Raw genomic sequence first — 26606 nt, 5'->3', positions numbered from 1 at the left:
CCGGATCGTTTAGTAGGAGCCATTTTGTGGTCTTTACAGATGTAAACAGGAAATGAAACGTACGGTGATATCCGCGCGTTTTTTCTTCTTCTTCCGGGGGCGGGTGAAGCGCTTCCTGTTCTATGGGGGCGGGTGAAGCGCTTCCTGTTCTATGGGGGCGGGTGCTTTCCTTGGCGGTTGCTTGCGTAGAAGAAGAAGCGCTTCCTGTTCTACCGGGAAAAAAGATGGCGGCTGTTTACCGAAGTTGCGAGACCGAAACTTTATGAAAATGAATCGTAATAAAGCGCACCGGGTTATTAGGCGCACTGTCAGCTTTTGAGAAAAATTGTGGTTTTTAGGTGCGCCTTATAGTGCGGAAAATACGGTACATTAAAGAACATAACATATGTTATGTTTGAACAATTCAAGATGTGAGAAAATTAGTAGTAAGATGTTTTTTTCACTGATAGTTCATTTATCGTTCACACCATAACTTGTGCATGTTTATATAAGGCTCACTTCCTGTGTGAAACAAAGGAAGGTGTTGGAAAATATGACTAAATCTCAATAAGAAAATAAAAAGTAAGCACATTGACATTGAATAAATAAACTAGTCTAAAAATGTTATCTGAATAGTACACTTCATTATTAATCCATGCATGATAAGCATAAATAATAATGTATTGTTGATAATGATTGTATAGTATTTCTCACTTCCTTAATGTGTTTTTGATAAGCATTTCATGTCCTCTTGCTGTCTTTCGAGCCTACCTACTAGAGATGCGCGGATAGGCAATTATTTCATCCGCAACCGCATCAGAAAGTCGTCAACCATCCGCAATCCACCCGATCTAACATTTGATCAGAACTGCATCCGCCCGCACCCGCCCGTTGTTATATATCTAATATAGACGATGCAAGGCATTAGTGAGGTTATAAAGCTTTTGCCTGTTAAAGAAAGGAGACTGATCCAATGCAGCACAGACATTCGCGTGCCACGCTGTCACGACCCAGACGCACACCAGTGCGCAATCATATGGGAGCCGCGGTGAGCGCACCTCCAAGCGTGTCTCGCTGCCGGCGACGGCCGGGTATATGGGCCCGACGCTCCAGCGCCATCCATTTTCAGGGCTAGTTGATTCGGCAGGTGGGTTGTTACACACTCCTTAGCGGGTTCCAACTTCCATGGCCACCGTCCTAGCTGCTGTCTGTATCAACCAGGGTGAGTACCACCCCTTTCGTGAGCGCACTGCGCGCGGAGTGACCCCTGTTACGCGCCCCCGGCAACAGGGGTGGCGGGCAGGTAAGCTGCGCGGGCGGAGCGCGCGGAGTGACCCCTGTTACGAGCCCCCGGCCACGGGGGTGGCGGGCAGGTAAGCTGCTTACCTGCTGCGCGTGACGCCGGCCGCGGCGAAGGCGGACGAGGCGGGGTGTCGGTGCGGTGGGCGCGGTGTTGACCCTGGACGTGCGTCGGGCCCTTCTCGCGGATCGCCTCAACTACGGCTCCCGGTGGGGCCCTCTCGGGGGAAGGGGCCTCGGTCCGGACCCCGGCGAGGCGTCCCTTCTCCGCTCCGTAAAAGTGTCCATCTCTTTTTCTTTTTTTTCTTCTGTTGTGGCATATGCTGCAGGTGCCTGCTCGTTTTTCGTATGTGGGCAACAACATTTAACTATGTATATATATTTCCGAATTGGTTTAACTGCCACCCGCCTGAATCTATTTAAAATCTTTTTTTTTTTATTTCAACCACCCGACCCGACCCGACCCGCGGATAAAATCTAATTTTTTTTAATTTCATCCGCCCGATCCGCGTATAATCCGCGGACTCCGCGGTTGTGCCCGCAAACCGCGCATCTCTACTACCTACTATATATCGTTCAGCCGAGCACACATTTTGTTCAGCCTGTTTTCCATTTCATTTAACATTATTTTTACTTCTATCATGACCGTCCTCACCAGGTCGTTTCCCGTTTGCCTTTGTTGTGGTTTTTCTATGTTTGATGTTCCTATCTGTTTCTGCGCTCCCTTCATTGTTTACCTTTGGTTACTACACCAAATTATTTAGGGGGGCTTAAGATTATTTTAGGGGGGCTTCTGCTTGCCAATGGATGGAACTGATTATTTTCACCTACCTATGATTGGTGATCAGGATCACCAATCAGAGGCAGAGCTTTAAATGCGAGTGTTGCCCTGCCTTCCTCGCAGGTCCCTTGTCGGCCTTTGTATTTTTAATAGCTCAACGCTCATGCTTTATTTTGGTATTGTTCTACACTGAGACTTTCACTGAGGCTTTCACCGACTGAAGTCGAAAATTAAAGCCGGCGAAATGCAACGAAATGAAAAATGCCTTCCGAGAAATCGGAGAACCATCCTAATATTTTCGGGATCTCTCAGTAAAGTCTCAAAGATCGACTAGTCGATGTCAATTGTCAAGTTGGCAACTCCTGATGTACAAAGACATTATGTATTCATTGATGCTGCTGCTGAGTAGTAGTTATCTATGCAGTGCTATCGGTGGGACATTTGTTGGGTTAAGATAAGCAGCAGTTTTTTTTAAAAAAGGTTTAAAGCAGGGGTGCTCACACCTTTTCTGCAGGCGAGCTACTTTTCAATTGATCAAGTCGTGGGGATCTACCTCATTCATATATATAATTTATATTTACTTATTTATGAAATATATGTTTTTGTTAATAAGTTAAAGGTGTTTAAAGATAATGCAAGCATGTTTAACACATATAGTTAATATTGTTAACAAGTTAAGGTGTTTAAAGATAATACAAGCATGTTTAACACATATAGATTCATTTCTTTCATGAAGACAAGAATATAAGTTGGTGTATTACCTGATTCTGATGACTTGCATTGATTGGAATCAGACAGTGGTGCTAAAAACGTCCGCATTTTCGAATGGAGGAGAAAAAAGTCCTCCTTTCTGTCCAATACCACATGAAAGTGGTTGGTTTTTGGCATCTTATTTGTCCAGCTTCCGTACTCCTTTGTATACACTTTACAAGAAATACATTGTCGGCAAACTCCGTAGCTTGCTAGCTTGTGCACGCCAGCTTTCTGAGACTCTTGTTTTGTTAGTGCAACTGTGCAGTCGGTCTTTGGAGTTTTGACAACAGGTACGGCGCCATAGTCTGTTGAAATAAAGTGTTTCTCGCCTTCCAGTCGGTAATTTTAATGAGCTGGCAGCAGCCAGCGTCATCTCAGAAGACCCTCGGGTGCCGTGAATGTCAATCAAGTGACGAAAGTGACGTCATAGTGAAGATTTATGATCGCTCATTTTTAGGACTATTTTTTTAATGCCTGGCTGGTGATCGACTGACACACCCTCCGAGATCGACCGGTAGCTCGCGATCGACGTAATGAGCACCCCTGGTTTAAAGGCTCTACCACACAAAGTAATGGTTTCTTCTTCCCACATGCAACATAAAAGTTGGATCATGACACTGATTAAATATTTACCTGTGCCAGGAAGTTGTGTAATTGTTGCCATTGGTTTGTCTGTTAGCAAAATAACTTAAAAGGTTATGGATGGATTTTCATTAAAACTTTCAAGAAATGTCTAAAATTGGATAAGTAAAAACTGATTCTAGTTTGGGTATCGATCTGTTGTGGTGAAGAAGGAGCTGAGCCGGAAGGCAAAGCTCTCAATTTACCGGTCGATCTACGTTCCCATCCTCACCTATGGTCATGAGCTTTGGGTTATGACCGAAAGGACAAGATCACGGGTACAAGCGGCCGAAATGAGTTTCCTCCGCCGGGTGGCGGGGCTCTCCCTTAGAGATAGGGTGAGAAGCTCTGTCATCCGGGGGGAGCTCAAAGTAAAGCCGCTGCTCCTCCACATCGAGAGGAGCCAGATGAGGTGGTTCGGGCATCTGGTCAGGATGCCACCCGAATGCCTCCCTAGGGAGGTGTTTAGGGCACGTCCGACCGGTAGGAGGCCGCGGGGAAGACCCAGGACACGTTGGGAAGACTATGTCTCCCGGCTGGCCTGGGAACGCCTCGGGGTCCCACAGGAAGAGCTGGACGAAGTGGCTGGGGAGAGGGAAGTCTGGGCTTCCCTGCTTAGGCTGCTGCCCCCGCGACCTGACCTCGGATAAGCGGAAGAAGATGGATGGATGGATAGTTTGGGTCTGATACAGATCATTTCTGCTAGGTTACCTTACGAGTCTCTACATTTGTGTGTGTGTGTGTGTGTGTGTGTGTGTGTGCGTGTGTGTGCGTGCGTGTGCGTGCGTCCATGCTAGTGGCCCCCGCTCCCCCCCACAGAGAAAGAGAGTGGACGATGGACAAGAGTCATTCCGCTATAAATAGCTCAAAAAGTTATAGGCAGGTTTTTATCTAGCTTTCATAGGAAATGTCCAAAATGGGATGAGGAACAAGTCATTACATTTTGAGGCTGATCAGGAACGTTTTTACTACATTACCTTAAGTTTATATTACTAGCTTTAACTTCTGAACTCCCATCAGAGACAAAGGTAGTGGATGATTGACAAGAGGCTTCACTTTGTTTCTTTCATTCCACTATTGATTGCTCAAAATGCCATGGGTACATTTTGATAAAACTTTTAGGAAATGTCAGAAATGGAATAAGGATCAGGTGATTACATTTTGGGGCTGATCTGGATAACTGTCTGGATTAAGAACTTGTTTTTACTATTGGCAGTTCGGGCCTGGCAAAGGTCTGCACTCTCAGAATGCTTTTCTAGTTCTCCTTTTAAATAATCTACAATTATCATTCTTTGTCATGTAAAATGTGCTGCAAATTACAGCATGATCCAAAGCTATCTTAGTTGAGAGTCCTGTTTGATTGCAAAGAAGAGACAACTGCCGCTGATGAAGTCTGGCTTGCTTGAATTTTATGTTCTTGTTACACACTTGAAGTGCTGTGTTTATGGTGTAAATCTGCAGTGTTGTCAGGCCTGTTTGATTTGTGTAGCCGCGGGGCATCCGGGTTTATTTGTTGTCTGGCTTCCCCTCTCATGGCTTTTGCGGCGGGGCGCCCTAATGACACGCCATTCACTGATCTGTCGTTTAAATGGACGTTAATTACAAGTGTAGACAACATTAAGCTTTGGGTCTCCTAATGCTTTGTTTTTGTTTGCTGAGGAGACAACTCATACACCAGCCTGGGTACATAATCACCAACATGCCACATTACAGGGCTATTTTTACCTCGGCAGAGTGCATTTTTCTGTCCACGCAAGACAAAACACTCACCTTCCAGAGACATGCGGAATAAACACAAGCATGGCAAAACAATGCAACTTTTATTTATTGAGTCCAACTGCAGGTTTTTCACTGATATGATAAATACCAATGTCACTCCCCCACCTGTCCAATAGTGAGCTGCAGTGTTGGCACCTACTACGATGGCGACCAGGGGAGGTGTGTGCTGTGTCCAGCTGGTACCTATCAGGATGAAGAGGGACAGATGACCTGTGAAGTCTGCCCTGGACCTGAAGGAAGGGAGGTCGCCAAAGTGGCTGGAGCTCGGAACCTCTCAGAGTGCGGAGGTAATATAAAAATGTACAGTAGCTCCAAACAAGAGGACGTTCTGCACTGCAACGCTGTTACGTTGACATTAAATTCACGTGACATTTTCTAAAGAAGAGCAAACGCACAATCAAGGAAAGTTTCAGAAGAGTCCATGCTCTGTGAGCTGTATAACAGTCAGATAAAAGTATAATTATTATTATATTATTATTATTATAATTATTATTAAGTGAAGGAAAAAAACAGTTAGGGCAAGTGATGAACTTCTTTTTTTATTGGAAGTTTGCTGCAAATAAACAACTCGTAGGTTACACAAATGTGAAAAGTAAGTGATAATAAAAATAAATATAAATTTGTTTTGGATTGGCGCTACATTGAAATAATAACAAATGAATAATTAACAATATGATATGATATGACTTTTTTCTACTGTGCGCAATAATTTGTTGGTTCAACATATACACAATATATAATATAAAAAGTCTAGATTTCATTTTTTGAATGCACAAGAGCAATCTACTGCGGAAATGCGCACAAGACAGAAAAATATGTTTAGTTGATGGAAGCCCACCACATCATTTTATGCGGTCTGCGAAAGCCTTGAAAAAAATATGCTTCAAAAAAGCACTTCTTTTTTTTTTTTTTGCTAAATGTATTTGTTCTTTACATTTTGACAGAAACACTGTACTGCATGCAAATGTCTATATTCTAAACTTGAATGCGATCTGATCATGTAATAAGATATTCCAGAAATGTTTTTGTTATCAACAATCCCGAAATATCTGCTAAATTATCCATCAATTTTGTTAGTAAAATAATACTATAAATGCATAGGCAATTGTGTAATGATATCATGAGGCGATTATACATCTATATCCATATGATATCTATATATTTGCCGTGGCAAGCTGCCCTCTGAGGGTTAGCCAAAACTGTGATTTGGCCCTCAATGAAAACGGGTTTGATCCCAGTCAGGCTACATGTAAATTACTTGTGGCGCCCCCTATGGGTTTTACTTAAAATTATTTTGAAGATATGCTACCGTTGTTTAAATATAATTCTTAGAGAAATGGTCATGACTTGTGGAACCTTGAAATCAACAGTCCTGCCCTTGCCTCTGCTCGATGCTTTTGCTTGATAGTGGCCATGTTTTTCCAACCAATCTCGCTCAAATTGTACACACATGTGCTTGCCAGTCCTCCAAGGGTGTGTACTAAGTTTTGTGGTGATTCAGCTAAACACCCTAAGGTTACAGTGGGGGTTTTGTAGAGCTCATCGAACTGTGTGAGAAATTTTACTACTGTATATACATTTAAATGTCACATATGTTTACTTTGAGTGCTGGCACCAAACATAAGAATGTTCACATAGAGGTGTTTTTAAGATCATCGTCAGATAATGTCAGTGAATTTAAGTTTATGTTTAAAAAAAAAAGTTAGGCAACACAATAAGCTGCTTGTAATTGACTTTTTCATGATAAGGAACCACACAAGATGCGATAGTGCTTCGATAGCTCTGCTTTGTGTAAAACCAAAAAAGCTTAGATGTGAACTTTCAGAAGTGAATCAAAGCCACCATGTTTTGGTCTCCATTCCTGTCGTTATCACACTCAGCGTGTGGTGTGATGCCAGAGCTTAAATCCACATCTCCCCCCAAACAGACTAAACAAGTAGATTTATCTGTACACTCTTTGTATTAGTCCCCTAGCAGATACAAGGTGTGATGGGATAGGAGAATGAAAACGTCCCTGTTGCGACATCTCACTCCTAACAAACAATGTTAAGTCATGGTGTGTGTGTGTGTGTGTGTGTGTGTTCAGGTCAGTGCACCCCAGGTCAGTACTCTCATGACGGCTTCACCCCCTGCATGCCATGTCCACTGGGCTCATACCAGCCAGAAGTAGGACGCACCACCTGCTTCCCTTGTGGAGGTAACCTGGTCACCAGGCGCAGCGCTGCTGTCACCTTTCAAGAGTGTGAGACCAAAGGTGTGCAAGCGTTTTTATGTTGGTATTGCTCTCACTGTTAACAAAGACAAGTATGTTGTTATTTTTAGTTTGTTCACTTTTTACAAAATCTAAAAAAATACACTTTGATTTTTAAATATGACATTTTGGACACCCCTGTAGTATTTGAATACCTGTAACTATTTTGTGTTTTCAAATGCTTATACATATAGTCGTGGTCAAAAGTTTACATACATTTGTAAAGAACATAATGTCATGGCTGTCTTGAGTTTCCAATCATTTCTACAACTCTTATTTTTTTGTGATAGAGTGATTGGAGCACATACTTGTTGGTCACAAAAAAACATTCATGAAGTTTGGTTATTTTATGAATTTATTATGGGTCTATTGAAAATGTGACCAAATCTGCTGGGTCAAAAGTATACCTACAGCAATGTTAATATTTGGTTACATGTCCCTTGGCAAGTTTTACTGCAATAAGGCGCTTTTGGTAGCCATCCACAAGCATCTGGCAAGCTTCTGGTTGAATTTTTGACCACTCCTCTTGACAAAATTGGTGCAGTTCAGCTACATTTCTTGGTTTTCTGACATGGACTTGTTTCTTCAGCATTGTCCACATGTTCTCAATGGGGTTAAGTCAGGACTTTGGGAAGGCCATTATAAAACATTAATTTTAGCCTGATTTAGCTATTCCTTTACCACGTTTGACATGTGTTTGGGGTAATTTCCCTGTTTGAACACCCAACTGTGCCCAAGACCCAACCTCCGGGCTGATGATTTTAGGTTGTCCTGAAGAATTTGGAGGTAATCCTCCTTTTTCATTGTCCCATTTACTCTCTGTAAAACACCAGTTCCATTGGCAGCAAAACAGGCCCAGAGCATAATTCTACCACCACCATGCCTGACGGTAGGAATGGCATTCCTGGGATTAAAGGCCTCACATTTTCACAACAAAGATTTTATCAAGGACTTTTCGGACTTCATTGCTTTTAGTCTGGTGCGCTACGACAAAATTTTAATCGTCGGGGATTTTAATGTACACGTTTGTTGTCCTTCTAAACCCATGGCCGGAGAGTTTTTGGACTTGATCGAAGGTTTTAATTTGGCTCAGCATGTTACTGGCCCAACGCATGTACACGGACACACTCTAGACCTTGTACTGTCTTATGGTTTTAATGTTGACAATGTTGTTGTTGGTGATGCTGTGTTTTCCGATCATAGTCCTGTTATGTTCAATTTAAGTTTGGACCCTGATGTAAAACCGCCTGCCGTGCGTCATGGGCGTGTTATTAGTACTGACAGTGCAGCCGCCTTTTCTCCTTTGTTCACTGTGTCTATGCAGAATATATCACACTCTGCAGACACTGAACAATTAATGTGCTCTTTTATTTCCACATGTTCTGAGATTCTGGACAGTATAGCGCCCCTCAGAGCTATACGTCCAAAGTCAAAACTGGAGCCTTGGCTCAATGAAACCACACGCACAGCTCGGCGTGAGTGGCGAAGGGCGGAGCTTAAGTGGAAAAGGGATCACTTGGAGGTCTCTTATCAAATTTTAAAAGAAAGCTGTCAGAACTATCAAAGTGTGGTTAAAGCTGAAAAAACTAAATATTTGTCAGACTTAATTTCAAATAGTATCAACAAGCCACGTGTTCTTTTTAAATCTATTAGTTCTGTTCTTAATCCGAATCCAGCCACTTCACTGGAGATGACAAGGGAAACTTGTGAAAAATTTCTCTCCTTTTTTAACGACAAGGTTGCTACTATTCGGGCAAATCTTTCTCCTTCTCCATTTAGTTTCAATGTGGCCACTCGGTGCTCAGCTGTATTTTGTCAATTTGAGCCTGTGTCCATGCCTGAGCTTACAGGAATAGTTGACAAACTAAAACCCTCGTCCTGTCCCACAGACCCGGTCCCCCCTCGCTTTTTTAAAGAAGTCTGGGACTCTATTGACTTGTCTGTTAGGGACATCATCAACAGCAGCTTGATTTCTGGCAGTGTGCCCTCTTTTTGTAAAGGAGCTGTTGTTGAGCCTTTGATAAAAAAAACAGGTCTTGATCCGACAAGTTTGTCAAATTATCGGCCCATTTTTAAATTACGTTTTGTGTCAAAAATTTTGGAGAAATGTGTTTTGGCGCAACTACAGCCTTTTTTAGATGAAAATAGCACTTTAGATCCATTTCAGTCTGGATACAAAGCTTTGCACAGTACTGAATCTGCACTTTTAAAGGTTTTTAATGATTTGCTTTTAATATCTGATTCTGGCAGCTCTGCCATTTTAGTGCTTTTAGATCTCACAGCTGCCTTTGACACAGTCGACCACACAATTCTTTTATATCGCCTGAGAGACTGTGTGGGTGTCAGGGGGACTGCATTAGAGTGGTTCAGATCCTACCTGTCAGAAAGGTCCTTCTCTGTCAGGCTGGGGGACACCACCTCTTCTTCTGCTCCGCTTTACGATGGTGTTCTCAGGGATCTATTCTGGGCCCCATCCTGTTCGCTCTATATCTCCTCCCTCTTGGAGAGATTTTTAAGAGGCATGGAGTGTCTTATCACTTTTATGCAGACAACTGCCAAATTTATATGCCTATTTCAAAAGGCCACGGCCCCCTGACACCCCTTCTCAACTGTCTATGCGACGTCAAGGCTTGGTTAGCCCAGAATTTTTTAATAATGAATGAGGAAAAAACGGAAATTTTAGTGTTTGGTCCGGCCCTCACTGACTTGGGACCATTGCAAAATTATGTGCGTCCCAAAGTCACCAGCCTTGGCGTCACTATAGACAGCGATTTTAAACTTGACAAACAAGTCAATGGCGTTTTAAAATCGTGTTTTTATCATCTTCGTCTTTTAGCAAAGGTAAAACCGTTTTTATCTTTTAACCTTTTTGAACAAGTCGTGCATGCTTTTATTTCAAGTCGCCTGGACTACTGCAATGCACTTTATGCTGGCATTAGCCAAAAAGCTCTCTCCCGGTTGCAGTTAGTCCAGAATGCGGCAGCACGACTTTTAACAGGGGCCAGGAGACGCCAGCATACAACCCCAATCCTTGAGAGTTTGCACTGGCTCCCTGTTCATTTTAGAATTGATTTTAAAACCTTGCTGCTTTACATGGACTGGCACCTCAGTATATCTCGGACCTCATCCAAACTTACAATCCTGCGTGCGCTCTGAGGTCCGAGAGCCAGCTCCAGCTCGTGGTGTCCAAGACGAGACTTAAAACCAGGGGAGACAGGGCCTTCTCTGTGGTCGGCCCTAAGCTCTGGAACACTCTGCCCCTCCATATTCGAACTGCTCCCACAGTGGAGTGTTTTAAGTCTCGTCTTAAGACCCACTTTTATTCTCTGGCTTTTAACACTACGTGAGTTGTGTGGTCCTCTGTTGTCCTGTGTTTTTAAAATTTTGCTTTCTATTTACTGTTTTAATTGGTTTTACCCTTTGAAATTGTTTTTAATCATATTTATTTTATATTGTTTTTAATTGTGTTTAATATTGTTGTGCAGCACTTTGGAAACATTTTGTTGTTTAAATGTGCTATATAAATAAAGTGGATTGGATTGGATTGGATTTTCTCCTCCAAGCATATTGCTGGGTATTGTGGTCAAACAGCAACATTTTTATTTCATCTGACATTACATGGGTGGTCAGATGAAACGGAAATTGAGCTGTTTGGCCACAATACCCAGCAATATGTTTGGAGGAGAAAAGGTGAGGATTACCTCCAAATTCTTCAGGACAACCTAAAATCATCAACCCGGAGGTTTGGGTCTTGAGCGCAGTTGGGTGTTCCAACAGGACAATTACCCCAAACACACGTCAAAAGTGGTAAATTAATGGCTAAATCAGGGTACAATTAAGGTTTTACAATGACCTTCCCAAAGTCCTGACTTAAACGTGTGGACAATGCTAAAGAAACAAGTCCATGTCAGAAAACCAACAATTTTAGCTGAACTGCACCAATTTTGTCAAAAGGAGTGGTCAAACATTCCACCAGGAGCTTGCCAGAAGCTTGTGGATGGCTACCAAAAACGCCTTATTGCAGTAAAACTTGCCAAGGGACATGTAACCAAATATTAACATTGCTGAATGTATACTTTTGACCCAGCAGATTTGGTCACATTTTCAGTAGACCCATAATACATTCGTAGAAGAACCAAACTTCATGAATGTTTTTTGTGACGTGCTCCAATCACTCTTTCAAAAAAAAAAAAAAGAGTTGTAGAAATTATTGGAAACTCAAGACAGCCATGACATTATGTTCTTTACAAGTGTATGTAAACTTTTGACCACGACTGTAAATATATATATTTACATATATATATATATATTTATTTATTTATTTTAAATTTATTTATTTATTTATTTTTAAATATATTTAGCTCCGATTGAACACAATAAATTATGACAAGGTGCTATGCTAGAACTGCTTTAGGGTGAACTCAATCCCCTCCAAAACCCTCCTGGACTTCTTATTTGTTAGGAATGAGAAGAAAATCTGCCCTACAGAAGAAAAAAAAAAAATTGAAATAGTCTGTTCCAAGGTCAAACTGTTGCCATCATTAAATTGTCATTAACTGTATAGGCATTTTTAAGTAAAACTTAATATAGATACAGTAAGATTCCATAAAGGTATAAGTAGTAAAGCTATGACAACGTATTTTAATTATAATTATGAATAATCTAATTTTAGGTAAACCAACTTAAAACTGAAAAGCAAATACAAGATTCTACTTATTGTCACTTCTGATGCCTCTTGTCGAGGCAACTTCTTCTTTTAGAATAAGTACCGTAATGCAATAACACAAATGTCTCACGCATGACAGCTGTAAGAACTCTGATGTTTTGTGCAACCTTACAGGCATAATAGCTTGAAGTTGGAATTGTACATCTTTAGATTTAACTTTAGAGGTTTCCCTGTATTTCTTTATGTTTAACTTTCTGTTTACAGTTTTTTCTATATTAGCCTGTTTTTTCTATAATTGTGAAAATTATGCAAAATGCACGCATCTAAATGGACATACCCTTTACTACCATGAAAGTACATGTTTGAATATTTGTTTTACCAAATGTAATGTAATCGTATCTGATTTTAATAAATTAATATTATTGTAAAATAACTACATTTTGTGAAAGTATTACAAAATATGAATTACTTTTTTTTAAATGGTGCTCTGCTGACCTCGACTGCGGATGTTGTGGATCGGTGGAGAGAATACTTCGAAGACCTCCTCAATCCTACCAGCACGTCTTCCTACGAGGAAGCAGGGCCTGTGGAATCTGAGGTGGGCTCTCCTATTTCTGGGGCTGAGGTTGCCGAGGTAGTTAAAAAGCTCCTCGGTGGCAAGGCCCCGGGGGTGGATGAGATCTGCCCGGAGTTCCTTAAGGCTCTGGATGTTGTGGGGCTGTCTTGGTTGACAAGACTCTGCAACATCGCGTGGACATCGGGGGCGGTACCTCTGGATTGGCAGACCGGGGTGGTGGTTCCTCTCTTTAAGAAGGGGAACCGGAGGGTGTGTTCCAATTATCGTGGGATCACACTCCTCAGCCTTCCCGGTAAAGTCTATTCAGGTGTACTGGAGAGGAGGCTACGCCGGATAGTCGAACCTCGGATTCAGGAGGAACAGTGTGGTTTTCGTCCTGGTCGTGGAACTGTGGACCAGCTCTATACTCTCGGCAGGGTCCTTGAGGGTGCATGGGAGTTTGCCCAACCAGTCTACATGTGCTTTGTGGACTTGAAGAAGGCATTCGACCGTGTACCCCGGGAAGTCCTGTGGGGAGTGCTCAGAGAGTATGGGGTAACGGACTGTCTTATTGTGGCAGTTCGCTCCCTGTATAATCAGTGTCAGAGCTTGGTCCGCATTGCCGGCAGTAAGTCGGACACGTTTCCAGTGAGGGTTGGACTCCGCCAAGGCTGCCCTTTGTCACCGATTCTGTTCATAACCTTTATGGACAGAATTTCTAGGCGCAGTCAGGGCGTTGAGGGTATCTGGTTTGGTGGCTGCAGGATTAGGTCTCTGCTATTTGCAGATGATGTGGTCCTGATGGCTTCCTCCGGCCAAGATCTTCAGCTCTCACTGGATCGGTTCGCAGCCGAGTGTGAAGCGACTGGGATGGGAATCAGCACCTCCAAGTCCGAGTCCATGGTTCTCGCCCGGAAAAGGGTGGAGTGCCATCTCCGGGTTGGGGAGGAGATCTTGCCCCAAGTGGAGGAGTTCAAGTACCTCGGAGTCTTGTTCACGAGTGGGGGAAGAGTGGATCGTGAGATCGACAGGCGGATCGGTGCGGCGTCTTCAGTAATGCGGACACTGTATCGATCCGTTGTAGTGAAGAAGGAGCTGAGCCGGAAGGCAAAGCTCTCAATTTACCGGTCGATCTACGTTCCCATCCTCACCTATGGTCATGAGCTTTGGGTCATGACCGAAAGGACAAGATCACGGGTACAAGCGGCCGAAATGAGTTTCCTCCGCCGAGTGGCGGGGCTCTCCCTTAGAGATAGGGTGAGAAGCTCTGTCATTCGGGGGGAGCTCAAAGTAAAGCCGCTGCTCCTCCACATCGAGAGGAGCCAGATGAGGTGGTTCGGGCATCTGGTCAGGATGCCACCCGAACGCCTCCCTAGGAAGGTGTTTTGGGCACGTCCGACCGGTAGGAGGCCACGGGGAAGACCCAGGACACGCTGGGAAGACTATCTCTCCCGGCTGGCCTGGGAACGCCTCGGGATCCCCCGGGAGGAGCTGGACGAAGTGGCTGGGGAGAGGGAAGTCTGGGCTTCCCTGCTTAAGCTGTTGCCCCCGCGACCCGACCTCGGATAAGCGGAAGAAGATGGATGGATGGATGGATAAATGCACATTTGTGTTGTGAAATATGAATACAATATTTTTTTAAATATGTAAAAATAAGTTCAAACAAACATTTTGATGAAAAATATAACTGAATTATACAATATTGTTATACTAATAAATTCTTACAAGCTACAGCGCCATACCATGTTTTATTGGGATCTGATCCAGATTGTTATTTGAAGCATTTATCAATATTTTTATTTAAAATACTTACATGCGTGAATCTCTGGCAAATCTCATTAAAACAGCAAGTAATTTATTGTGCTTGCATATGATTTGAATTCAGTGGCGGGCCATGCGTTTCCCACCTAGGCCTTCAGTGATGTCCGACTTCAATAATTACCTCTCAAAATACCATCATCGATGTCACCGCATGACCATTTCTTGGAGAAATACTATACAGAAACACATTTACGCACTACTTTGTATTGAACCACCTCAACAGTGTACAAAACGGGTTATTTTCTGGCGCATTTAAAAATAAATTAAAACGCATCAGCAATTAAAACATATCTTATGTGGTACTGTCAAAATTAAAATGGCAAAAAAAATATTAAAAGTTTTGGCCATTTGATGAGGTGGGACTTGTCCAGGGTGTACGCCGCCTTCCGCCCGATTGCAGCTGGGATAGGCTCCAGCGACCCCGAAAGGGATAAGCGGTAGAAAATGGATGGATATTAAAAGTGAAAAAATAAATATTTGAACTCACAATATGTAGCAGCCCTTCGACGCCGTATAAGCCAGTGGTACCGCTCATCGTCGGCTTATTCGAGTGGAAATGCAGAGTATTTCCCCGTTTCATCGGCAGAACAGCTGAGCTAGCTTCCAGGGTTGGCCGACATCGTCTCACAAGATGTAGTTTCTCTTTACATATCCTTCTTCAAAATGGCCTTGCAAATATATATCTGCCATCTAATCAACATTTTGTTCTCCTTCTCTGCTATCCCGGTCTGGCTACGGCGCAACACTTCCTGCTTCCTGCTAAATTGAAACTTGTGATTAGATACTCAGTTTGGAATGACAAGTGAGTATCCAATCACAGTCTCGTTAACATCAGGCTGCCTAGATAGGCTACTGTCAACAACTTGTGATCTGATTGGCTATTGCAACTGTCTATCAACTGTATGTGTTCTCAAATTCATCCGCAAACGGTCCCGATGAGTATCCAATCACAGGACGCCTAAATGTCACGTTCAACGTGAGGCCATCTAAAGGCCTTACTGACAACAACTCATAAAGTTAAAGTTAAAGTACCAATGATTGTCACACACACACTAGGTGTGGCGAAATTATTCTCTGCATTTGACCCATCACCCTTGATCACCCCCTGGGAGGTGAGGGGAGCAGTGGGCAGCAGCGGTGGCCGCGCCCGGGAATCATTTTTGGTGATTTAACCCCCAATTCCAACCCTTGATGCTGAGTGCCAAGCAGGGAGGTAATGGGTCCCATTTTTATAGTCTTTGGTATGACTCGGCCTGGGTTTGAACTCACAACCTACCGATCTCAGGGCGGACACTCTAACCACTAGGCCACTGAGTATGATCTGATCTGATCATGATCTGATTGGCTATCGCAATTATCTATCAACTGTATGTGCCCGTTCACTTACAGTGCACGGACGCCCGCATTGTTGATTCTGAAGGCCTCGGGCAGATTTCATACAGCATTAGTTAGCTGAATTCTGATTGGGTACAAACTAAAACTAAAAACAACAGCACTGCAACAAGCATAATATGACATTAGGAGAATATGAATACTTTAAGATATTTAGTGAAAGTAAATTAAAAAATAATTTTATCTTTAATTATGGTCATGATTTCTGGTTATGTTAGGCCAGCAAAGAAGGCCTTTCAGGCCTTGTCGGAACACCACTGTTTGAATTAGAGCCAGAGAATTAGTTATGGATCCATAGTAACAAAGTCTATGTGATTTCAAAAGGGGGTATATATTTTGTTAGAAGTGTACATATGGATGTAATTGTTGGGAGTTTTCATAACTTATGTGTGAATCTAAAAGACATCAATGACTAACATCCATTTTTTCGTCCTCGTAGTTCAGTGCTCTCCGGGCCATTACTACAACACAACAACACACCGCTGCATCCGCTGCCCCACGGGCACGTTTCAGGTGGAGTTTGGCCAGAATTACTGTGTCGCCTGCCCTGGAAACACCACCACCGATTTTGACGGCTCCACAAACATTATGCAGTGTAAAAGTATGTTTGTACACCATAAGTTATCTTGATTGATTGATGAAATGGCATGTGGTTTTACAGACAGACAGTGTGGAGGCGAGCTTGGAGATTTCACCGGTTACATCGAGTCACCCAACTATCCTGGGAATTACCCCTCCAACGTGGAGTGCACGTGGACCATCAACCCGCCGCCCAAGCGTAGGATTCTTATTGTGGTGCCTGAGATCTTCCTGCCAATTGAGGATGAGTGTGGAGACTACTTGGTCATGAGGAAGAGCTGTTAGTGTCAATTATGAGTTACATCTGCACAATCTAATCACATCTAGCAAAAAAATTATAAAGTTAATAAAGCACAATTTGAAAGGTATAAGGTAGTAGTATTCAATCTACAACCTCCATACACAACATAATGCGCAATTGATATTAATGATCTCACATCTTTAACATTAATTTCACAGCTGTCTCCAACTCTGTGACCACCTATGAAACATGTCAGACTTACGAGCGTCCCATCGCCTTCACTTCCCGCTCCAAGAGGCTGTGGATACAATTCCGATCCAACGAGGGTAACAGCGGGAAAGGCTTCCAGGTTCCTTACGTTACGTATGATGGTGAGCAGTGACACAACAAAAAATTTGATTTCCTGTCCCATTAATTTAATGTTGTCTAGGCTATATGTATGCAAATTTTTCTTGTTACACTCAGATGCTCTTTATGGACTTTTTTTTTTTTCTTCCAGAGGACTACCAAGAGTTGATAGAGGACATAGTCAGGGATGGGAGGTTATACGCCTCAGAGAATCACCAAGAGATTCTAAAGGTATGCACATAATCATTTTTGGAGTTAAATATTTTTTTTGCTTGAAAATACCACTAATCACAAGGCAATTTATTCATAACAACAATTTTAAAAATCAAAATTCTCTCTATTTGAAGAAGTGTGTACTGCCCTCTTTTGGAAACTAGTAGAATGACAGGCTCCACCTGATAATGGTATTGTTTGTGAGTGGCAGTTGATGCTTTGTACTTTGAACTGACGTTTCAATGTTGTGCTTTTTAAAACCGGGGTTCCTATAATAAGCAGTAATCTAACATAAAAAACGTGATGGGTGCAGCGTATTTTCTAACTTCTTAACTAGGAACGGGTTCTGAATTCTGTACATTTATATGTACTGACCACATTTTGTTGGTGTTGCCAGGTATCGATCAATTCACGTAAAATCAAACAGTGCCATTATTTGATGCCTTTGTTGCACGTGATGCCACTTCTAGTTGCAAAATAAACACCTGTAAGGAAACAAAGCAAGTATGCCTGCTGTAAAATGCTCTAATGGAAAGTGAGGCTCCCCTTTTCCAAAATGCACTAGCTTGATGGATTTGTCATATCCATGCTACTGGCAATTTTAACACCTGCAAATTTGGTAATAAAAACTTCAACTAAGATGCACGTTACAACAGCAAGTGTGAATTAAGTACAATACTTACAGTATAAACACTTTGTAGAGCTCAAAAAAAGGCTAGACTGACATTCAGCGTCATGGCAAAAACTATTTCCTAGCTCGGCAACAAACCGTATCCTATACACGCTATCTAAGGTTTTGAAATTGCAACTGCATGCAAAGTTTACTATACAATACTTGCAAATGAGACTAAGAAATGTAATGACTGTAAAACAATTGGACAGCACAGTTATAATAGAATAGAATAGAATGTAGTTTATTGATCCCTGGGGGAAATTAAAAATTAAAAATTTAATAATAAGCTCATTTTTAAATGTTACATTAAAAAAGGAGATTGTATTATTAAATTGTTAATATTTATTAACCCACACATAAGTAGCAAATATTGGTACCGGTATTGGTTACCAGGGACCGGGACTTGGTACTGTATCGGTTCAAATGTGAAAGGTACCCATCCCATACTTGCCAACCTTGAGACCTCCGAATTCGGGAGATGGGGGGGTTTGAGGTGGGCGGGATTGGGGGGCGGGGTTTGGTGGTAGCGGCGGTGTATATTGTAGCGTCCCGGAAGAGTTAGTGCTGCAAAGGGTTCTGGGTATTTATTCTGTTGTGTTTATGTTGTGTTACGGTGTGGATGTTCTCCCGAAATGTGTTTGTCATTCTTGTTTGGTGTGGGTTCACAGTGTGGCGCGTATTAGTAACAGTGTTAAAGTTGTTTATACGGCCACCCTCAGCGTGACCTGTATGTCTGTTAATCAAGTATGCCTTGCGTTCACTTATGTGTGTAAAAGCCGTATATATTATGAGACTGGGCCGGCCCGCTGTTTGTATGGAGGAAAAGCGAACGTGACGACAGGTTGTAGAGGACGCTAAAGGCATTGCCTTTAAGGCACGCCCCCAATATTATTGTCCGGGTGGAAATCGGGAGAAATTCGGGAGAATGGTTGCCCCAGGAGATTTTCGGGAGTCTCCCGGGAAAATCGAGAGGGTTGGCAAGTATGACCCATCCCTCGTGCTAAGATATATTCATTATTCTGTGTTTTCCCTCATGTTTAATTCTTCATCACGTTACTGGCCTAAACACCACACCGGCTGACAAAGTTATTATTCAAGTTTAGCTTTTGGCAATGTTGAGCATTGTTCACATGAGGATGAAAACATTCTTGCATATCTGCTTCGCTGTGCAAACCACAAGAACAAGTATGTTTTGGTTTGGACCAGCACTGAACCTCTGCCCTCTCCTGAGGCCGACCACAAATTCAAGATGAAGTAACCTGCAATATTGCTCTTCCATGAAACCAACATTTCACATTTCAGTACTCAACCACCACAGTCATATTACATTTTGCTGGACTAGATATTGTCCCACAAATTATTACATGTAAACGTTATTATTATCAGCGTTATTTTGAGACCAAATTGAGCACTAAAATATACATTATCCATCCATCTATTTCCTACCGCTTGTCCCTTTTTTGGGTCGCAGGGGGTGCTGGAGCCTATCTCAGCTGCATTCATATACATTATATATAATAATAATAACAATGCAAGTAATTCTTACAAATGCAATAAACTTGGATTTCTTGTTAGTATGTTTTACTTTTTTAAATGGAAGCTCAAGAACTTTTAATGATCCTACAGAAGTAAACAATATAAGTCAAATGGGCTCTCAAACTTTGTTAGCAAAAATGTTCAATAAATATTGAACATCTTGAAATGCAGTTTTTCCCAAGTTGTAAAAACTGGCTTTTGTAGTTTGTTTTGTTGTTTTTTGATGTTGCCATCACTTCCCAACAAATTGGGCATACTTGCTCATCTTGCTTACTATGTGAAGCCAAATTATTCCTACAGTTGGCATTTGGCTTTGAACTAATATTTTTTCCTCCTAATTTTTGTTAACTCGCAATGCTTGTCACCAACGATTTGCAATGAGCGAGGCTCTCTGTCCGTGCATCTTGTGTTGTAAGCTAGCGGCCCGCCTCCGCCCACCGAGACAAAGATTGTAGATGACTGACAAGAGAATTCACTCAGTTCGTTTATTTCTGCCATTGAATAAACATGTTTAATGCTGAGAGCGATTTCACAAATTGAACCCTCTTGTACTCTCTTTAAAAGCAAGAGACAAAAGAAACAAACACTCAGACATAGGATAAGAAAGGCCAGGGGTTCTTAACCCAACTTTTCCACAACAGAGGGGTCTGAGGCCCACTGAAATATTAACAGTGAAATGGTCATCTTACTCTTGATTTTAATCGTATTTAATAATTATATCTAACCTACTTACAGTCCAACAGGACAAACCTTGTGAAATGATATTAAAGCATGTTTTAATGACAAAGATTATTAGCAAGGCTTAAATCAGGCTGTAACAAAAATATATATTAATTTTACATACTATTACGCAGTGCTAAAATAAATACATTCTAACTTAACTAATAATAATAATATGCATGTTTCTTAAATAAACTGGCAATAAAATTCAAGTGCAACTGACAATACAGCTTCACCACTTTAGTCCATACTTGCCAACCTTGAGACCTCCGATTTCGGGAGGTGTGTGGGGGGGGAGCGGGGGCGTGGTTAAGAGAGGAGGAGTATTTTTACAGCTAGAATTCACCAAGTCAAGTATTTCATATATATATATATGAAATACTTGACTTTCAGTGAATTCTAGCTATATATATATAATATATAATATATATATATATATATATATATATATATATATATATATATATATATATATAAGAGAAATACTTGAATTTCAGTGTTCATTTATTTACACATATACACACACACATAACACTCATCTACTCATTGTTGAGTTAAGGGTTGAATTGTCCATCCTTGTTCTATTCTCTGTCACTATTTTTCTAACCATACTGAACACCCTCTCTGATGATGCATTCTGCTTCGTCTCCTTATTGTGTGCGCAGTTGTGCACTGCACTCTCTAAAAGCCGTAGATATTATTGTCACATATGCATGTACAGTAGATGGCAGTATTGTCCTGTTTAAGAGTGTCACAACATTGCTGTTTACGGCAGACGAACTGCTTTACGGTAGACGAAAACGTGACTGCTGTTGTTGTGTGCTGTTGCCGCGCTGGGAGGACGTTAATGAAACTGCCTAACAATAAACCCACATAAGAAACCAAGAACTCGCCCTCATGATTGGGCAGGAACGCTGTTTGTATTGTGGGAAAGCGGACGTGAAAACAGGCTGTCAACACGTCACTCAGGTCCGCCTGAATTTCGGGAGATTTTCGGGAGAAAATTTGTCCCGGGAGGTTTTCGGGAGAGGCGCTGAATTTCGGGAGTCTCCCGAAAAATCCGGGAGGGTTGGCAAGTATGCTTTAGTCATAGTTTTTGCACTTAAGAAACTTTTCTATGACTTTAGCTCCAGACTTCTTCTGTTTGTTCATTTTGTCATTACTGCCACAAGTAGTGGAAAAGTGTATTACAACTGAGTATTGCTGAAGCCCATACAGGCCACAGCTGAGATTTTGGCGGTCCTCTAGGGGGCGCTCTCAGCCTAAAAATGGGCCCCTGGCCCTATGGTTAAGAAACACTGGCAATTTATCAATGACTGCAAAAGTATTTAGTTAATTTCCATTTATCGTTTAATTAATTGATTTGTAGGCGTACCTACACAATCTAAAGGGATCCAATACAGGATCTGTATCACAAATTGGGTGTTTATTGTTGTACTGTAGATGGTAGTGCTACAAAACAGCCCTGCATCATACTGTTTTGCCTACCTCAAAAAAATAAGGTCACCATCATACCTTTCATTATAACCGAATGTGACGTAATGTGTAAAACTGAATTTAAAATGTTTGCTCACTGTAAGAGGCATATAACAGGTTTTCTAGTATGAAAAATAGGCATTTTTAGGACTCTTTATAAATGCGTCCATTATTTTTCATCATTTGTGGAATGGTGAGGTTGGGCTTAGAATTGAATTCCCACAAATAGCGCGGCTCTACTATACATTGTAACTCTGCACCAGTCCAGCGTAGTTAATGCCATTTAACAGATATAACAAGGTAACATTAAGGAGTGAGTGGGACATAATAGAACACCAACATAAACAACACTAGCATAGACTTAGACTTAGACTTCCTTTTTATTGTCATTCAAATTTGAACTTTACAGTACAGATAAGAACGAAATTTTGTTGCATTAGCTCATGGTAGTGCAGGATAAAAAAGCAATAAGGTGCATATATAAATAAATAAATAGGTTACTGTACAGATAAATTTATTGCACTTTTTCATATGCATCCACGTTTATGGATGTATGTTATATTGTCTTTTTTATTCCAGCGAGTTAATCCATTTTGGGGGGAGTTGAGGGGATAAATATGATGCGTTCAAGAGTCTTACGGCCTGAGGGAAGAAGCTGTTACAGAACCTGGAGGTTCTGCTTCGGAGGCTGCGGAACCTCTTTCTAGAGTCCAGCAGTGAAAAAGGTCCTTGGTGGGGGTGGGAGGAGTCTTTGCAGATTTTCTGAGCCCTGGTCAGGCAGCGACTTTTTGCAATCTCCTGGATAGGAGGAAGAGGAGTCCTGATGATCTTTTCCGCCGTCCTCACCACTCTCTGGAGAGACTTCCAGTCTGAGGCATTGCAGGCTCCAGGCCAGACAGAGATGCTGTTGGTCAGTAGGCTCTCTATAGTGCCTCTGTAGAATGTGGTGAGAATGGGGGGAGGGAGCTATGCTCTTTTCATCCGACGCAAAAAGTGCATGCGCTGCTGAGCTCTTTTTACAAGAGCTCCGGTGTGTAGGCACCAGGTTATATTGTCAGTTATCTGCACCCCAAGGAACTTGGTGCTGCTTACTATCTCCACCGCTGTGCCGTTGATGTAGAGTGGAGCGTGGCTAGACTGGTGCTTCCTGAAGTCGACGATGATCTCCTTGGTCTTGTCGACGTTCAGGACCAGGTTGTTGGTTTTGCACCAGTCAACCAGATGTTTCACCTCCTCCCTGTAGTCCATGTCGTTGTTGTCACGGATGAGGCCCACTACTGTTGTGTCGTCCGCATACTTCACAATGTGGTTAGTAGTGGACCTGGCGCAGCAGTCATGGGTCATCAACGTGAACAGCAGTGGAATCAGGACGCAGCCCTGGGGGGCGCCGGTGATCAGGGAGATGGCACTGGAGGTGTTGTTGCCCACTCTCACAGACTGGGGTCTGTCTGTGAGGAAGTCAAGCAGCCAGTTGCATAGGGGGGTACTGAATCTAAGGGGGGCCAGTTTGCTCACCAAGTGCTGCGGGATGATGGTGTTGAATGCTGAGCTGAAGTCCAGAAACAACATCCGCACGTGTGTGTCCTTTCCTTCTAGATGTTCTAAGCTCAGGTGGAGTGCAGAGGAGATGGCGTCCTCTGTGGAGCGGTTAGGGCGATAAGCAAACTGGTATGGGTCGAATGTGGGGGGAAGTCTGGAGACAATATATTCCTTTACCAGCCTCTCAAAGCACTTCATTATGATGGGGGTGAGTTCAACGGGGCGATAATCATTGAGGGAGGAGATTGTGGGTTTTTTAGGCACTGGAATGATTGCGGCCGTCTTAAAACATGATGGTACCACAACCTGGGTCAGCGAGATGTTGAAGATGTCTGTGAGAACCCCAGACAGCTGGTCTGCACATCCCTTAAGCACCTTGCCCGGAATGTCATCAGGTCCCGGTGCTTTCCGGGGGTTCACTCTCCTCAGGGTTTTCCGGACATCCGCTATGTCCAGGTTGAGCGGCTGCTCATCAGGGCGAGGGATGGATTTTCTCGCCGGAGTGGTGTTAAGTGCCTCAAACCTCGCAAAGTAGTTATTTGGGTCATTTAGGAAGCTGATACTGTTGTCACAGGGACGGGGGGCAGCTTTATAGTCCGTGATGACCTGTATGCCCTGCCACATTCGTCTAGTGTTTGTGGAGTTGCTGAACACCATGTTCAATGTGCTTCCACCCCTGGCTCCAATGTGCTTCCACCCCATAGCTTACAATGCTAACATTACTCTCACATGTTAACAGCAACATCAGGCTAAGTTAGTTTTAATCCTGAAGAAAAACTAAGTTATTAAAATTACAGCTTTCACAATTGTAGCTGACTGATCAATAGTTGTCAGAGCTGCAGACTTATATTAAGATGTTTGACAAAGCCTTTTCCTTCATGAAGTGGTGGACGTATACTAATCTAAATGGTATACTTTTCTAGTTAGAGGTTGGTCAGAGGTGGTATCATTTCCAAGAGAAAGGAGCAAATAAGACTTAGACTTAGACTTCCTTTTTATTGTCATTCAAATTTGAACTTTACAATACAGATAAGAACGAAATTTCGTTACATTAGCTCATGGTAGCGCAGGATAAAAAAGCAATAAGGTGCATATATAAATAAATAAATAGGTTACTGTACAGATAAATATATTGCACTTTTGCATATGCATCCACTTTTATGGATGTATGTTATATTGTCTTTTTTATTCCAGCGAGTTAATCTATTTTGGGGGGAGTTGAGGGGATAATTATGATGCGTTCAAGAGTCTTAATTAAATGAAGGAGATGATTGATTTTTCTCTCGTTTGGTGCTTATAAACATGCTTTTTTTTGCCGTACCGGAATATGATGAAGCGTATGTAGCACTTGGCTTCACTGTAACCACGGTGGGAGATGAGGAAAGAAATGTTATTAAGCTTACAATGTTATGCAAAGGTATAGTTGTAACAATTTTACAGACTAATTATACTATTTATAGTCATGGTGGAAAATGGGGGGGGGGACACAAAATATTTTCTTCTTTCTAGGGTGGGCATAACGGAAAATATTTGAAAAGCACTACTCTGGGGTCACATACAGTATATATAATATCGTACTGTTAGAATCAAGGCTGTCCCTCCCTATATGCAGGTCACGCGATGTGTGTAAGGCCTCACGAACTGTGGGGGTCCTGGTTTGCGTAAAAAAGGACATGCAAAATATCAATTAACAAATGACATTGGCTTCATATGGAATTTTACTGCAAACATATTGCTGCCTCCATCCTGCTCCGTCATTGATGATAAATATAAAGGCAAATTTCTTCAATCATTCCCAATGATGCACTTTGTCAATGTCAATTTCCCGTGAATTTGTTTTAATACAAAACATGCATCAAAATAAATTATATTTTGATTATAAAAATAATAAAAATGGTCCCCTATAAATAAAAAGTATGATTTTTTTTTTGTAATGGGAGTGCTCAAAATAAAATTCTGCTCAGGGCCCCAATTTAACTAAGGGTGGCTTTGTTTAGAACATTATTACGGACATTTGCCAGGAACACATGCAACTTATGTTTAAAATGTGTTATTTTGCGCTAAAAATAAGTATTGAACAATGTATTTCCCATGTGTTTGTTTTAGTACAAACATGCATCAAAATAAATTCAAGTTTGAATATAAAAGAATAAAAATTGATTCACAAAAATTCTGTGCAGGGTCCCAATCTAACCAGGGACGACCCTGGTTAGAACATTATTACAAAAGTACATTTTGCTTATTTGAGGACCTTTTAATAATAAAATAAGTTTCATTTTGAATGCATCTTCTTTGCTTTTCATGGTTTTTTCCATTTTCTCATTCAGGACAAGAAGCTGATGAAGGCCTTGTTCGACGTCCTGGCTCACCCACAAAACTTCTTCAACTACACAGCGCAAGAATCAAGAGAAATGTTTCCCAAATCTTTCATCCGTTTCCTGCGTTCCAAAGTCCTGAGATTCCTGCGCCCTTAGGAAGTGCTGAATGACACTCTAAATTCAAATAGCTAAATACAAACCACAGTTTTAATATTTTCTGTAGTTTTATGCTTAATAATCAAGTGGATTGCACGCCTGATGTGACCCTGGGGAGAAATGAAAGAAAAGAAAGTCGACTTGTACATTCCAGCCTCAGAAAAGCATCAGGATCACTTCTACCACTTAGTAATAAAAACAAAGCAACTACATTAACTTCATAGCCTCATTTTAGATGCATATTATAAATCTCAATATGATGTTTGAAAGCAGTATTTTCATTTTAGCTGCATTCATCTCGCTAAAACTGCTCATGTCGGAATTATGAGACTTTTGCTAATACCATGCTGATAAGAAGTGGTATTGTGTATATAGAGTGTGTACTGTATGTACTGTGTGTAGTTTTAACATAGCGGAGGTGGAGTGACAGCGACGCTTTGAGAGGAAAGAAACAATGATAGCACAAATGTTGTTCTTGGGAACTTTAGCACTACGATGAAAGTAGTCAAACCACAAAAGCAATTATCCCGATGAATGTTTTGTATATGATGTAAAAAGTTTTAGGTGAAATTCAATGACTTGTTTGACAGTATAATACTGCATCTCTTATTTCAGAGGTTCAAATCTTTTCAGTAAAAACTTTTTAATTTTTCAAAGAGAGTGAAAATAAATTGTTGGTTAAAATTAGGGCACCATCAAAATGACATATTTCTTCTTTTGAATTATTTTTATTGTGAACCAACAACCAAAGACAGCTGTTCACTCTTTTGACAATTGAGGACATGTTTCTGAGTAACAGTAATATGAGGTAATGAAACGTTTTGTAAAATAGAAGTGAGCTACTCACCTGTCTTTGACCATTTGTGTGTGTGTATATTTTTATGGGTTTGTACATCTACTATGCTGTAA

The 26606-nt window shown here is 41.7% G+C and overlaps 1 protein-coding gene across 5 annotated transcripts in view; it reads left to right on the top strand.

Moving 5' to 3' along the window:
* scube2 (signal peptide, CUB domain, EGF-like 2) overlaps nucleotides 1-26606 on the top strand; it is a 58209-nt gene extending 31603 nt beyond the window's left edge. For all 5 annotated transcript variants that reach the window (XM_061963974.1, XM_061963973.1, XM_061963975.1 and 2 more), the window contains 7 exons: nucleotides 5329-5499; nucleotides 7299-7466; nucleotides 16338-16499; nucleotides 16560-16757; nucleotides 16937-17089; nucleotides 17218-17297; nucleotides 25551-26606. In XM_061963974.1, coding sequence (XP_061819958.1) covers nucleotides 5329-5499; nucleotides 7299-7466; nucleotides 16338-16499; nucleotides 16560-16757; nucleotides 16937-17089; nucleotides 17218-17297; nucleotides 25551-25697 — 1079 coding nt within the window. In that variant the 3' untranslated portion in view covers nucleotides 25698-26606. The remainder of the gene's footprint in view (nucleotides 1-5328; nucleotides 5500-7298; nucleotides 7467-16337; nucleotides 16500-16559; nucleotides 16758-16936; nucleotides 17090-17217; nucleotides 17298-25550) is intronic.

Source organism: Nerophis lumbriciformis, linkage group LG06, assembly GCF_033978685.3.
Source record: "Nerophis lumbriciformis linkage group LG06, RoL_Nlum_v2.1, whole genome shotgun sequence".
NCBI lineage: Eukaryota > Metazoa > Chordata > Actinopteri > Syngnathiformes > Syngnathidae > Nerophis > Nerophis lumbriciformis.
This window is presented reverse-complemented; position numbering and strand designations above follow the sequence as displayed.